Source organism: Notolabrus celidotus, chromosome 1, assembly GCF_009762535.1.
Source record: "Notolabrus celidotus isolate fNotCel1 chromosome 1, fNotCel1.pri, whole genome shotgun sequence".
NCBI classification, from domain to species: domain Eukaryota; kingdom Metazoa; phylum Chordata; class Actinopteri; order Labriformes; family Labridae; genus Notolabrus; species Notolabrus celidotus.
This window is the reverse complement of record NC_048272.1, coordinates 4,361,432-4,373,960: the sequence shown is the minus strand read 5'-3', so window position 1 is coordinate 4,373,960 and position 12,529 is coordinate 4,361,432. Positions and strand designations below refer to the sequence as shown.

At 38.5% G+C, this 12,529-nt stretch overlaps 1 protein-coding gene across 1 annotated transcript; it reads left to right on the top strand.

Annotated features, from left to right (window-relative positions):
• The first annotated feature begins 1,623 nt into the window (after positions 1-1,623).
• Positions 1,624-11,895, top strand: LOC117813130 (ras-related protein rab7-like). The gene is made up of 6 exons (XM_034684251.1): positions 1,624-1,999; positions 6,994-7,056; positions 7,864-7,990; positions 8,103-8,321; positions 10,257-10,385; positions 10,478-11,895. The coding sequence occupies exons 2-6, from the start codon at positions 7,004-7,006 to the stop codon at positions 10,571-10,573; spliced, it is 624 nt and encodes a 207-aa protein (XP_034540142.1). The 5' UTR covers positions 1,624-1,999; positions 6,994-7,003; the 3' UTR covers positions 10,574-11,895.
• The last annotated feature ends 634 nt before the right edge of the window (positions 11,896-12,529 follow it).

The window sequence follows — 12,529 nt, the reverse complement described above, 5'->3', positions numbered from 1 at the left end:
AACATTGTATTTTCAATATACATAAGTGCAGTCAAGAATGCATAGAAGTACATTCTGTTACATTCTGTTTATCTAAAAACCATTACTTGAAATCTACACAATGGAATAAAAACAGCATCTAAATTACTCCAAGCACAGACAACTTTGAAATGTTCATCTGGAATGAAACAAATCTTAAGTAGCTCAACACGCTTTCTCAGGTTGGACAGTGAATGTTTGTATGTTTGAGCAGAGTGGGAAACAGGGAGAACATTTCAAACGATATGTATCATTCTTCATTTCAAAAACCTCTAACACGGGCTGAAGATATGACCATGGGTGCTCAGGTGGAGAATTATATCCATCATTACCACCTCTACATGAACTGCCTGATCTGAGTGAAATTTGCTCTGTGTTTGCTCCACATTCAACTGTGGAGACGCACAATATACAGGTATGACTAAACCACTGAGACAAACAGAACTACACAAACACATTTTACTGTCTTAGGATCGGATTTCAGAAAAGAGAAGGAAATTCATGAGCTGACTTCAAAGCTAAAGTAGTGAGTAACTAGAGCACTGATAGAAATGTAGTGGAGTAAAAAGTAATAAGTATCCCCAAAAAATAATACTCAAGTAAAGTACAAATACTCAAAAAATGTACTTAAGTATTGTACTCAAGTAAATTTACATTGTTACTGTCCACCACTGCAGACTATGTTGTTGTCGAAGTACAGTAAAACTACAGAAGTCTACGGCTGAAATTATACAGTAAAACAAGTGAAGTCCGAATGAAAGGAAGTTTATAGCAGAATAGATGCAGGCAAACATATATCCAGTCAACGTAGATGTTGTTTTTGCACAATTTTGGTAGTCTTGAAACCCCTCACTAACATGACTAAGCATTTAACTAAAAGGGACAGTATTCGTGGACTGGCAATTTGCACCTCATTTTTGCTGTCAGGTACAAAATGCTATGGAAGGATTGAAGAAATGTAGTGGAGTAAAAAGTACAATAATTGTCTTCTGAATGTAGTGGAGTAAAAGTAAGAAGTATCCCCAAAAAAGACACTCAAAGAATGTACTTAAGTATTGTACTCAAGTAAATTTACTTTGTTACTGTCCACCACTGCAGACTATGTTGTTGTCGAAGTACAGTAAAACTACAGAAGTCTACGGCTGAAATTATACAGTAAAACAAGTGAAGTCCGAATGAAAGGAAGTTTATAGCAGAATAGATGCAGGCAAACATATGTCCAGTCAACGTAGATGTTGTTTTCGCACAATTTTGGTAGTCTTCAAACCCCTCACTTACATGACTAAGCATTTAACTAAAAGGGACTGTATTCGTGGACAGGCAATTTGCACCTCATTTTTGCTGTCAGGTACAAAATGCTATGGAAGGATTGAAGAAATGTAGTGGAGTAAAAAGTATAATACTTGTCTTCTGAATGTAGTGGAGTAAAAGTAAGAAGTTCCCCCAAAAAATAATACTCAAGTAAAGTACAGATACTCAAAGAATGTACTCTGTTACTGTCAACCACTGCTTATCTAAAATACTGCAATACGGGCCCTTAGACAGTCCATGTAGGGGACAAGTGGGCGTGGACTCTTAATGAGCTGCGTCTGACGTAGCACGCAGACGTTGTTTTGGAGGAGGAAGTGAAAGGGGAACAGAGAAGCTGGAGGTAGCAGATAGTTAGCTCGCTGGCAGGCAACCCTTCCAGCAAAGTGCCAAATTTACACACCAGTTGAGGAAATTTTACTTCGCCAATCTACGAAAGTTTTTTTTTTAGTTTTCCACGTGAACGGGCGGCACGTTTTCTAACAATTTGAAACAAGGTATTGCCAAACTAACGTTAGCTAACAAACTCAGTGCCAGCGAGCTAGCTAACGTAACGCCTAGTTAGCCCGGTTAGCCTCCAGCGCTGACTGTCCTGAACAATAACAGCTCGTTTGCTGGCTGCCAGCTCGGTTCACGTCAAGAAGTCGGTGCTCCGGTGTGTTGCAAGTTAAAGGTAGGTTTTTGAGACGACAGCAGTGTTTAAATACATGTATTATCTCGGGCCGTTCACCAGTTTGTGCTGAGTCCTGTTGACGAAAATGCTTCAGCGGCTAATGGTGGTGCAATATTTTTTGAGAAGCTACTTGGCAAAAACAAGGCCGGCCTGTGGCTCCTCTGGGTCCGCTCCAAGAAGAAAGGACATCCGGGGAGACTCTGGGGCAAAGTATTAGTGAAGGATGCCCCCTTTGTCAGATGTTTACAGAGGTAGTCAACACTTTATTTGTACAAGTCCATAATGCGTACATGGGAGGATGGGGCTGCGGGACATACACCAGCTTTGATCTCCAAATCCCTCATTTCTGAATTGTTAAAAGAATATATATATATGATGAGGTGACACACAGTATGTCTGTAAAAGATGCTGTCCTAAGACATCTGCTGTAGTGTTGCCGTGCAGACGTAGATGATATGTTTTTGGTGTTGACAAGTTTTTGTTTCGGTTGTGACTCACAGGTCACGCAGGTACATGCCGTTCAGTTTGTCTGTTGGATCATAGACACTAAAACAACAATCTGCCTTCAACGCCCATTACATAATACAAAAACGAGTTTGGGGATGAAGTCGCACATGAATTTTACTGCTATTCAAAGTACAAGTTCTAAAACAGTTTCCTTTAAAGCACATTGGTTTGCTGCTTATGTCATAATTCTTTTAACTGTGTGTAATTAATATGTTTTACTCAAGATTCTGTAGAAGAAGACTGAGACAAGTTACTGCTGTTACTTTTTATTTACTCAAGGGGAACAGCTCCTTGGAAGACTCAAGTACCTGCAACCAACTCTAATATGAGTTTTACTCACACCCCACACATTTGTATAAATGGGCTGTTTTTTTATTCATAAGCGGCAATTCATAGTTGTTACTGTTGTTGTTACCGTTTGAATGTTTTGATGTTGGTGTTGTACTGTTTTGTTTGTGTCACCACTGACTGAAAGACAAATTGCCCCCAGGGGATAATAAAGAAACCTTGAACCTTGAACCTTGAACCGTCTAGTCTAAAAATATGAGTCCAATGCGGAAGTGCTAAAAACTGCAGTTCATCAAGGATCCGCTTGAGGCTGGCTCTGGAAGTACCAGAAACCACATACACACCAATTCATAAAAGCCAATCTTTACAGCAGAAATAAACATGTTTACAGCCTGGATCAAAAAATGAGTGTAGTCTGGATAGCTCATTTCATGATCGGCACACACTGTAGGGGGGGGTTATTTCTAACGAGGCAATTTTCAAAGATATTGAGATTACGAGTCTTCCAATGAGAGGCACAGTTGATTTGATTGACAGACGGGAACACTGTAGCTGTTGGCTAGGAGGCTCAAACTCCGCCTCTTTACGTCACAATCGCTCAACTGCAGCAATATGGCTCCCTCCGACGATTAGCCTCAAAACAGTGCACCAGAAACAGATGGGTGACGTCACCGATACTACGTCCATATTTTATCCAGTCTATGGTGAAAACATACTCAACAAGAAAGGCCACTAAACTTCATTAGTTGAGATATTTTGGCTCTTTACCAGACTACTAAATCCTGATACAAGCTTACAAACCATCGGGTTTCTTCATCTTTCACCCTGGAGAAAAAAATCTGCCTTTAAAATGATATGAAAGAATGATTTGGTATTTATCGGGATAATTATCGATATCCACTGATATGAAAAATGTCATCCAGATAACATCTTTTTCAATATCGCCCAGCACTCCTTTTACCAACTCTAATATGAGTTGTACTCACATCCCACACATTTGTACACATGGGCTGTTTTTTTATTCAGCATACCTTCTGTACATGTGGGCTTTTATTGTTCAACAGCCTATACATCTTTCTCACAGTTTACATTGTAGCATACACATCTGGACCTAATGTCACGCTGCACAGTGTACCTTTCACTGCTCTGGATTCCTGCAGGTGTTTTGTGGTTGAATGTTGTCTGGTAGCTCATGAGATAAAAAACCTTTTCCTGTGACATTTCTTTCCATTCGTCACAATCAGAATTAACACCTAAGAGGGCTGACAAGTATTTCTGAGAACATGCAGGTAATCATTTCAGTTGAAAGGTTATTTTACAAAAAAAAATGTTTAATGCAAATTATTGTGTATTTGCTTTATAATCATATAGTATCTCACTTAATCACATATTAATTCAGCACCCCCCCCCCCCCCCCCCCCTAATTTCAAGGTAACTTGAGTTGACCATACTGATCTTATTTACTGTTAACCCTGTGACACTGGACCATCTGTTTATCACATGGACACTACTAAAACTGCACAATATGTGGCTAACCAGGAAACAAGATGTCCAAACTCCATGGCATGTGGATGTGTAGAGAGATGGGTTTCAGGATTGAGAAACATCAAAGCCTTCAAATTCTATATTTAGACCAGAGTTTGTTAGCCACTGTGGATTTGTTTACTACTTCAGGTTAGAGGTGATCCACAAATGAATCCAGCTTCCCGTGCTAGTGATTTTTGGACATTGTATTTAGTCTGAACAGGACAGTGTGAATCACACCTCTAGTCAGATTGAATTGTTGTTACTACAGTGATGTGTAGTTGCTGCTAAAAAGCATTAGAACTGTTTTCATGATACCTCATTTCAAGCTAATGCAGCTACTCGCCTCACCTCCCTTTCTCCTGATAATATGAAATGATGCACTAACCATGACCATCAAAGTAATTGATGGTTTTAATGGTAACTAATTTAGAAAATATATGATACACTTTGTACATTTGTAAAGTATTTAATGTCTCAGTGTAATTGATTGAAGTGAAGCGGTTATTCTTAGTAAAGCAATTTGTACATATACCTGAAAAGAGTAATTAAATGTACTTTTCCTTTTTATTTAAACAAAAAAACTTAAACACCAGTTTTATCTTTTGTAAGTTTTTGTTAATGAAATGTTACAATAAAGTGTGTACATTTTTTTTTTAGCTTTTACATGTGCAATATTTTAAAACAGCAGCATTTATTTATTTTAACATGTTAATGACAAAAAGAAACATCCGATCAAAACAAACCGAAGAATCCTTTAAACATCTACATCTTTGGTTCGCCCAGAGTTCTAGATGTTCCATACCTGTAGATAATTTATAAAACATTTCATACTTTTTTCTTAATCTGCATTTAGATTTATTCAGTTTTTGGAGAAAAACAAAAGATTCAATTAGATGAAACCTCCTGTCAGAGTCATTGTTCTTCAATGTGTCTGTCTCACTCTCAGCTGTTTGTGAAAGGTTACAGATCTGAGCTGAGTTTCTTCTGTAATCATGTGACTGAAGTCTGAGCATGCTCAGTGATGTGCTGTAGTTCAAGCTGCTCTCAGGTGAAGTGTTCTTCCCAGGGCGCTGGTTACTCGAGTGCTGTGCTTGTTTAGAAATCACACAGGTGTATGTTCCTGCCGGGCCCTGAAGTGTTTTTAGGCACAGTTTTAGATTTAGTGTTTATTCTAAAGGCTTTATGATTTCACTTTACCTTTATTCCTGTGTGATCATAAAAAAAAATGTGAGCATTGTTTTTGACACAAAGTTGAGTGGAAGCCAAGACAGTGGCGCAGTGAGTTGGTATGTGTAAAATGCCTTTTGTACTTTGTGATAGATGTTAAATGTCTTTAGGAGTCAATAATGGTATGTTATTACAACTTCCTTTTGTATACAAAACTGCAAACATTATCAAACTCACAAGTTCCTCTTCTGTATTTTTGAACAATATATTTGGGATCTCATATTTGTTTATGTCAGTTCTTGCGTCGCATCATACCAGGTGTTATGAGGAAACAGTCGTGGACAACTTATTAATTTCATGAGACAGCTGTGACGGCTGACAGGCTGTCTGAGTGTGTAGAACTACGTTACACTTCAGCTGTGTTTTCCCTCTCCTCCAAAGCTATGCACCCGGCTGTTTCTTTGACACTGATAAGATAAGAGTAACAAAAGACAGATAAAGCAGCCTCTCAAGAAATCTAAGTTTATTTTAGTCTCTTCAGCCTATTTGAACATTAGAAGGTTTACAGATAAAACAATAAGTCCGGAACTGACCCTTTTTATTTATTTTACTGTGCCACAGTTCATTTTCTCAGGCGAGTTTCCTCAACACAAACTGTTATCATGTTTGATCATCACTATGATGAAATCTTGAACAATGGGACATATGTTGATTGAGTCAAATATCTCCTGTGGTCAGGTGATATTATGCTCAACATCAGGAAGTATTATCATACATGTTGTTATTCATTTCTCAAATTGTGCTGTAAACATCCAGATTTTTATACCACATCTCTTCTGCTCTTGTTAAACATTCATCAATAAGTTTGTCAATGCCTTGTTTACTTAGTTTTGACAAGACATAAGTTCAAAATGATGCACCTCACTGCTCACCTGTACATGTGTGGAGAAATGATTCATGTTGCCTAAAAATGAGTACAGTCCTTGCTCAAAGTGAAGTCACATTATTGTGTCAGACTGCAAACTGAGTCTGTACCTCAGTCTTATGAATTCAAGAATCAGATCATGTTTAAGTTTCTCCCATGTAGTTTTTCCTTTCGTTTCCTTATTACTTAAATCAGCAGAAAACTGTCAGATGTGTCACTTTATTTGTGCAGTAGGGAGAGTGAGTCAGACTTCTAGGAGGTAACTTCCTGTGGTGCGTGAGAGAGAAAGAATGATGTGCTCCTCGTGATTTGCCCAACAGCTTAGAAAGCACATGACTGGAATGAGTGGAATTCAAACCTGATTGGTCCAAGGGCCAAGAAACTTTGCACCCACAAACTTTTGGGTTAATGTTTTCCAAAAGGCCTTTCTGCACAGAAACATATTTATCTAATGTATTGATTGAATTATCCCTGAACAGAAGGAAGGTGATTAGGTTATGGAGATGAAGAGGTTAGGAAAGCGTGTGAGGACATGACGGATCTCTTTTTGCTTAAGTTGTTGCTTCTTGTTTTTCTGCAGCGGTGGAAAAATGGCATCCAGGAAGAAAGTGCTCTTGAAAGTCATCATCCTGGGAGATTCCGGGTGAGTCACAACACAGCATATTTGTCTCCTAAGTGTTAAAACCAGAGATGAAGGGTAGGGAATCATCAGTCAGGTGTCTCCTAAATTTAGTCTGTCGTAAAAAAAGAATTTCTTAAGGCCAAGGTATCTGAATCAGCAAAGATGACTGTATCAATGGATCTTCCTTGTTAGCAGGAGTCAAGGCTTTGCCATCATCTGTCTCTAGGCAGAACTCCTGCATGTCATCTACAGACTAGAATCATTATCACTGCTATAAGCTCAGGAGAAGCACTGCACAGCATTGCCTATTAAAAGAGGGTCCATTATTCCTTTCAGAGTTTTTGAAGTAAACATTTCCTGCTTTTTAAAAGCGTATTAACTGTGTTTACATAAGTAGGTAAATAGTGTTTATCTTTATGACTTTAAGTTTTCCTTTTTTAGACACTGTGTCGCAAACTCAAAAAGCCATCAACAGGAATGCTAATATGATGACAAACCAGTTGGAAACATCCACTGTCCTAACCGCCCATAACAGTCAGAAATCACAGAAGTCAGAGGGTCGGGGGGGATCTGTAAATGAATAAGTGTAAAATAGATTGAACTGTGTTTTGGCATGACATACCCATCCCTAGTTGTTATGTGTTGTGGTTGTTTTTGAGATGAGATAGCTATCAATTCCTCAAGTCCTAATGAAGAGTTAAAAAGTGTAGATTACATCAGTATTATAATCTGCTCAGCTTTTTCACTAAATCCATTAGTCAGTCATTTTCTCCTAGCCTGTATTAAAATATCTCATCTTTCTCTCTGTCTGTCATCTTTGGCTCTCAGCGTTGGAAAGACCTCCCTCATGAACCAGTACGTGAACAAGAAGTTTAGTAACCAGTACAAAGCTACAATAGGAGCAGACTTCCTGACCAAGGAGGTGATGGTGGATGACCGGCTTGTTACGATGCAGGTAGAGCACAGATACAGCTCCACAGGTTACATCCTGGGGAATATAAACTGCTTCCCAGCCGCTAATATTTGTAGTTTTGGTATTTCAATATGTCACCCTGCTGTTTTTGTAGATCTGGGACACAGCTGGCCAGGAGAGATTCCAGTCTCTGGGTGTTGCGTTCTACCGTGGAGCAGACTGCTGTGTGTTGGTGTTTGATGTGACTGCACCCAACACCTTCAAGACACTTGACAGCTGGAGGGATGAGTTTCTGATCCAGGCCAGCCCTCGAGATCCTGAGAACTTCCCCTTTGTGGTGCTAGGCAACAAGATTGACTTGGAGAACAGACAGGTGTGTATAAAAGGATAATACCTTAATTACAATATCATTTTAACAACATTATCCATGCTGCTTTTAAGTGTTAAGTCAGTCAAATTACAAGGTCCAGGGTCCAAGAATATTATTTGCAGACCAAGTATGATTGCTGACTAGTTTTACATTTTTTCTTTTATCCATATAAGATCACCGTACGATGTTAATGATTTAGATGATCTCGCCCTCTGGCCTTTATCTGATAACCTACAGTGCCTGATACATACTCTGCCAGAGAGAGACAGACACAGAGAGAGAGAGGTCCTTCATTACACCTGTTAGTGCATTGACTGAGGAGTGACATCTCATGTTAAACATGAACCTTCTCACACCACTGTTCTAAAAGTTATGTACAGCTGATGATGTCAATCTGCAATATCTTAGTGTTGCATCATTGCACAATGCTGCGTCATCAATAAGGCTTGTTCACACACAGATCAACTTTTTGTTAACAGAACATCAGGTGAAAGATTACAAAACGTGAGTTGGGTTATTTGGACGGCTTTTATAAAACGAAGGTCACACATTAGGGAGCGAGGCGGGACACGCCACTGTGTGTACAATGAGAGGAAAGCTTCAGGTCTGGTGTGTAAGTGGGGGTTCAACAGAAATGAATATTCCTAAATAAGTTGGAGAACAAAACACATTCATCGAAAAAATAATAATAATTATAATAATAATAAATAGAAAGACTACATTACCTAGTGTAAGTAATATAATTAGGTTTATGTATTCCCACGGTCGCCACCGCCACAGGGACGGTGTCATTCTGTGGGAAATACTGAGGTCAGTGTCCTTCTAGACCGTTTCTGGTATTGGATTGTGAGTACTGTTGAAAGACTTCTGAACATAGCTACAGCACTGTGTCTGCCAAAGTGTATGCTGACTGGCAAAAGGAGGCTTAGACCTCAAAGAATCAACATTACAGTGGCAGTTTCACACTTACACTTCGTTTCTGCTGTTTTAATTGCCACAGCAGAAGTTGCCTATGTGGTGCATAATGTTGGGCAGGGAATTTTTCTGTCATTTGACCAACTGATTTTTGAAGTGTACACGGAGTATGAAGACATTTTTAATTTTTATTTCACCTGTATTTATTGGAATGAAGTGTAGTTGGTTAAAGCACAGGAGAAACTTGACTGCACAAAGTCATTTCTTTGGTCATTGTTTCATAGGTCATTTATATTTGTCTCTGAATATTAAAAATGTTCAATGGCATGTTGTTGTGCTGATCAGATTATGCAAACAGGTCAGTTATACTTTTGAAGCACAAATGTCTTGGCATAGAGCTAACTGCAAGGTGCATCAGAATCAGATTTGCTCTTTTGTTTGATTGATTCTTTGTCCTTCTCTGTTATTATTATTTAAAATATTTTCTTAGAAGTTATGAATTATGGGTCATTTCTCTCAACAATGTAGAAAGAAATCAAAGCAATAGAGAGCCATCTGGCCAAGTTGTGTGTCCTGGTCTATTTTAGCAAGTGTTAAGAACAATGGGATAACTTCAGTTTATATTTAAGTTTTCTCAACCTGACCTGAGCCAAGTTGAACTGCAGATGAAAACTAACTTTGAGATAACGCTTGTTCAGTTAACAAGTCATTGGCTAAAATTGGCTTAATATTTTACATGGACAGATTAGATACATTACAATAATGGGATAAATGAAGCCACTTGACCAATGCATCATGATCTTTATGAGCCATGATGATGAACATGTGAGCTTTTGTACTGTACCCTTAAATTCTTAAATCCAGCTGCACTATTATATGTTATTGACATCACTTGCTTTAATCTAGAAGTATTTTGTAGAATAAATTTTAGTTGAACGTTGCTGATTTTTCCTTTTAAAGCCAACCTTACATGCCATCTTCTACATTATAGCTCTTTTATCAATGCCCTTTTCATGCACACAGGTAACCACCAAAAGGGCTCAGGCTTGGTGTCAGAGTAAGAACAACATCCCCTACTTTGAGACCAGTGCTAAAGAAGCCATCAATGTAGAACAGGCATTCCAGACAATTGCACGCAATGCCCTCAAACAGGTGAGTCACAAATGCTTGAAATCCAGAATGATTGACAGAATGACTTTTCCTCTTTTTATGCTGACTGTGTTCTCTCTGTCTTGCCTCGTTAGGAGACAGAGGTGGAGTTGTATAATGAATTCCCAGAGCCCATAAAACTGGATAGGAATGACAGAGCTAAACCTTCAGCAGAAAGCTGCAGCTGCTGAGGGACAACTTGGACCATCTTCTCTCTTTGGCTTTCTAAAACACCGGTTACATCACCTGCACCTCGCTCCCAGGGAAAGGACTTCCCTTCTGGTCTTCCTCCTTCACTTTTCATTCCATCCACACCACCCCTCACGCAGTATGCTGCACAAGGATGTACACGCCCCCTCCCCCACACAAAAACACACTTGTACACAAATTAATACACTAGTGTACTCTGATAAGATTCGCAGACAAATCCTGTGCCCAAAGATCACATGAGAGGAGAATGATATCCCTTCTGACGTGATGGTCCCCGACTCGACAACGAGTGATCTTCTGGCCCCGCCCACCCACTTTTCTGACTGTGGCCCCTGCGTCTCACCTTGAGGGGGCTAGATGGAGCCATGTTCAAAGAGTGCAATGGGAAACTCAACAAGGACTGGCTGATGCTCTGTAATGTGAGATGATGTTGACTAACGTCAGCATCCCAAGTATCTAATTCCCTCATTTTGCTTTCTCTTTGCTTTCTTTTGCTTATGTGTCAAGAAATAATCAAGTTGAACTATATATATATAAATATATTGTAATTGGCTGATATTATTTTTCAAGCCAATCTGAAACACTTTTGGTTTTTTGCACTTTCTTTTTATGTTTTTGCCTTTAAGTGTTGTAGAGGGATGACTGATTTTGGACAACGTCTGCTACCACACGCCTTTTCTTCAAATTTGAACCCTGTCACTTGTTTTCCTTGTCATCATGCCCTTGAGAATCTGTTGAACACTTTGGTGATTGTACTGCCTTTTCCCTCCAAGGTTGCGTCAAGGGGTTTATAATTGCCTCACACTGCAGAAGAAATGTTCCTAAGTAGACAAGCCGATAACGCAGCCACGGTGTAAAACATGGATTAATTCCTCAATGTATTAATATTTGCCTTTTATGTAACATTAATTGTACTGCTACTATTACTGCTGTATGTGTTCTGTCCTTCATCAGACATCTTTCAATGCTGTGGATTTACAATATGTGTCACCAACACAGCAAACACCTGTCTTCTGTCATGTCTTTGTTATTGCTGTTCCCTATCTGCTTGTAGCTCAGGTTGGCTAAGTACTTAATATTTTTAACGGATTGTGCATTACGTTGTATAAATGGTGGAGGTTCTTGGCAGGTGGATTGAACTGAAATGGATGGTTTCTCTTTCCATTTAAAGAAAAGATCCAACTTTTTGCCCTGGTATTACTCTTTCTCCTTACAGAAAAAAGTCACTGCAATGCCAATGATGTTGTCAAAGAAAACTGGGACGTCAAATAATAAATCTCTTGAATATATCAGTGGTCTGGAATTATGTGTCTGAGTTTCTGTTTGATGTTTGATTCTTTAGTTAGTGCACAGTCACACATAATTGTCTCTTGGAAGTTTATCTTTTTTTTTTTGTGAAGCATTATTTCTGTTTTGTAGGTGCATGATTGAATTGGGACATTGGCAAGCTCATAGATTATTTAACCCTCCTTTTATGTTAGTTTCTCTGGAACAGCAATAATGTTCCTGGGTCAATTTGACCTCGGGCATATTCAATTAACCAAAAGTGTCAGAACCCCAAAAAATCCCAATAAACATTTTTTTAATGTACTTTTTTATCTCTATTACTAACCATTTAAATCAAGATTTAGTCCATTGGTGTTCTTTAATTCTCACAGATCATGGTTCAATGAGGATGACTCACTTGTTTTTCATTGAAATTATTGTTAAAACTTTTTTTTTAATTCACATTTGAAAGCCCTAAATATAAATACAATAGTTTTTTATGACAGATTTGTGTTTATTTTATTTTACATTTTCAATATTTATTTTTATGAAGTGATGTTGTTAAATGAACACATGCTGCCCAGGTTTTTATGCTGCATTTAGCTGGTTTGGAAGACATATATTACCTAAAATAGACTTTAAAAAGGGTCCATTTGACCTGAAACATAACA

Excerpts from the sequence above, each read along its gene's own strand:
- LOC117813130 (XM_034684251.1), top strand. The coding sequence starts at position 7,004 with ATGGCATCCAGGAAGAAAGTGCTCTTGAAAGTCATCATCCTGGGAGAT. Across the intron at positions 7,991-8,102 it reads ACCGGCTTGTTACGATGCAG|ATCTGGGACACAGCTGGCCA; the intron begins GTAGAGCACAGA and ends CTGTTTTTGTAG. Across the intron at positions 10,386-10,477 it reads CACGCAATGCCCTCAAACAG|GAGACAGAGGTGGAGTTGTA; the intron begins GTGAGTCACAAA and ends TTGCCTCGTTAG.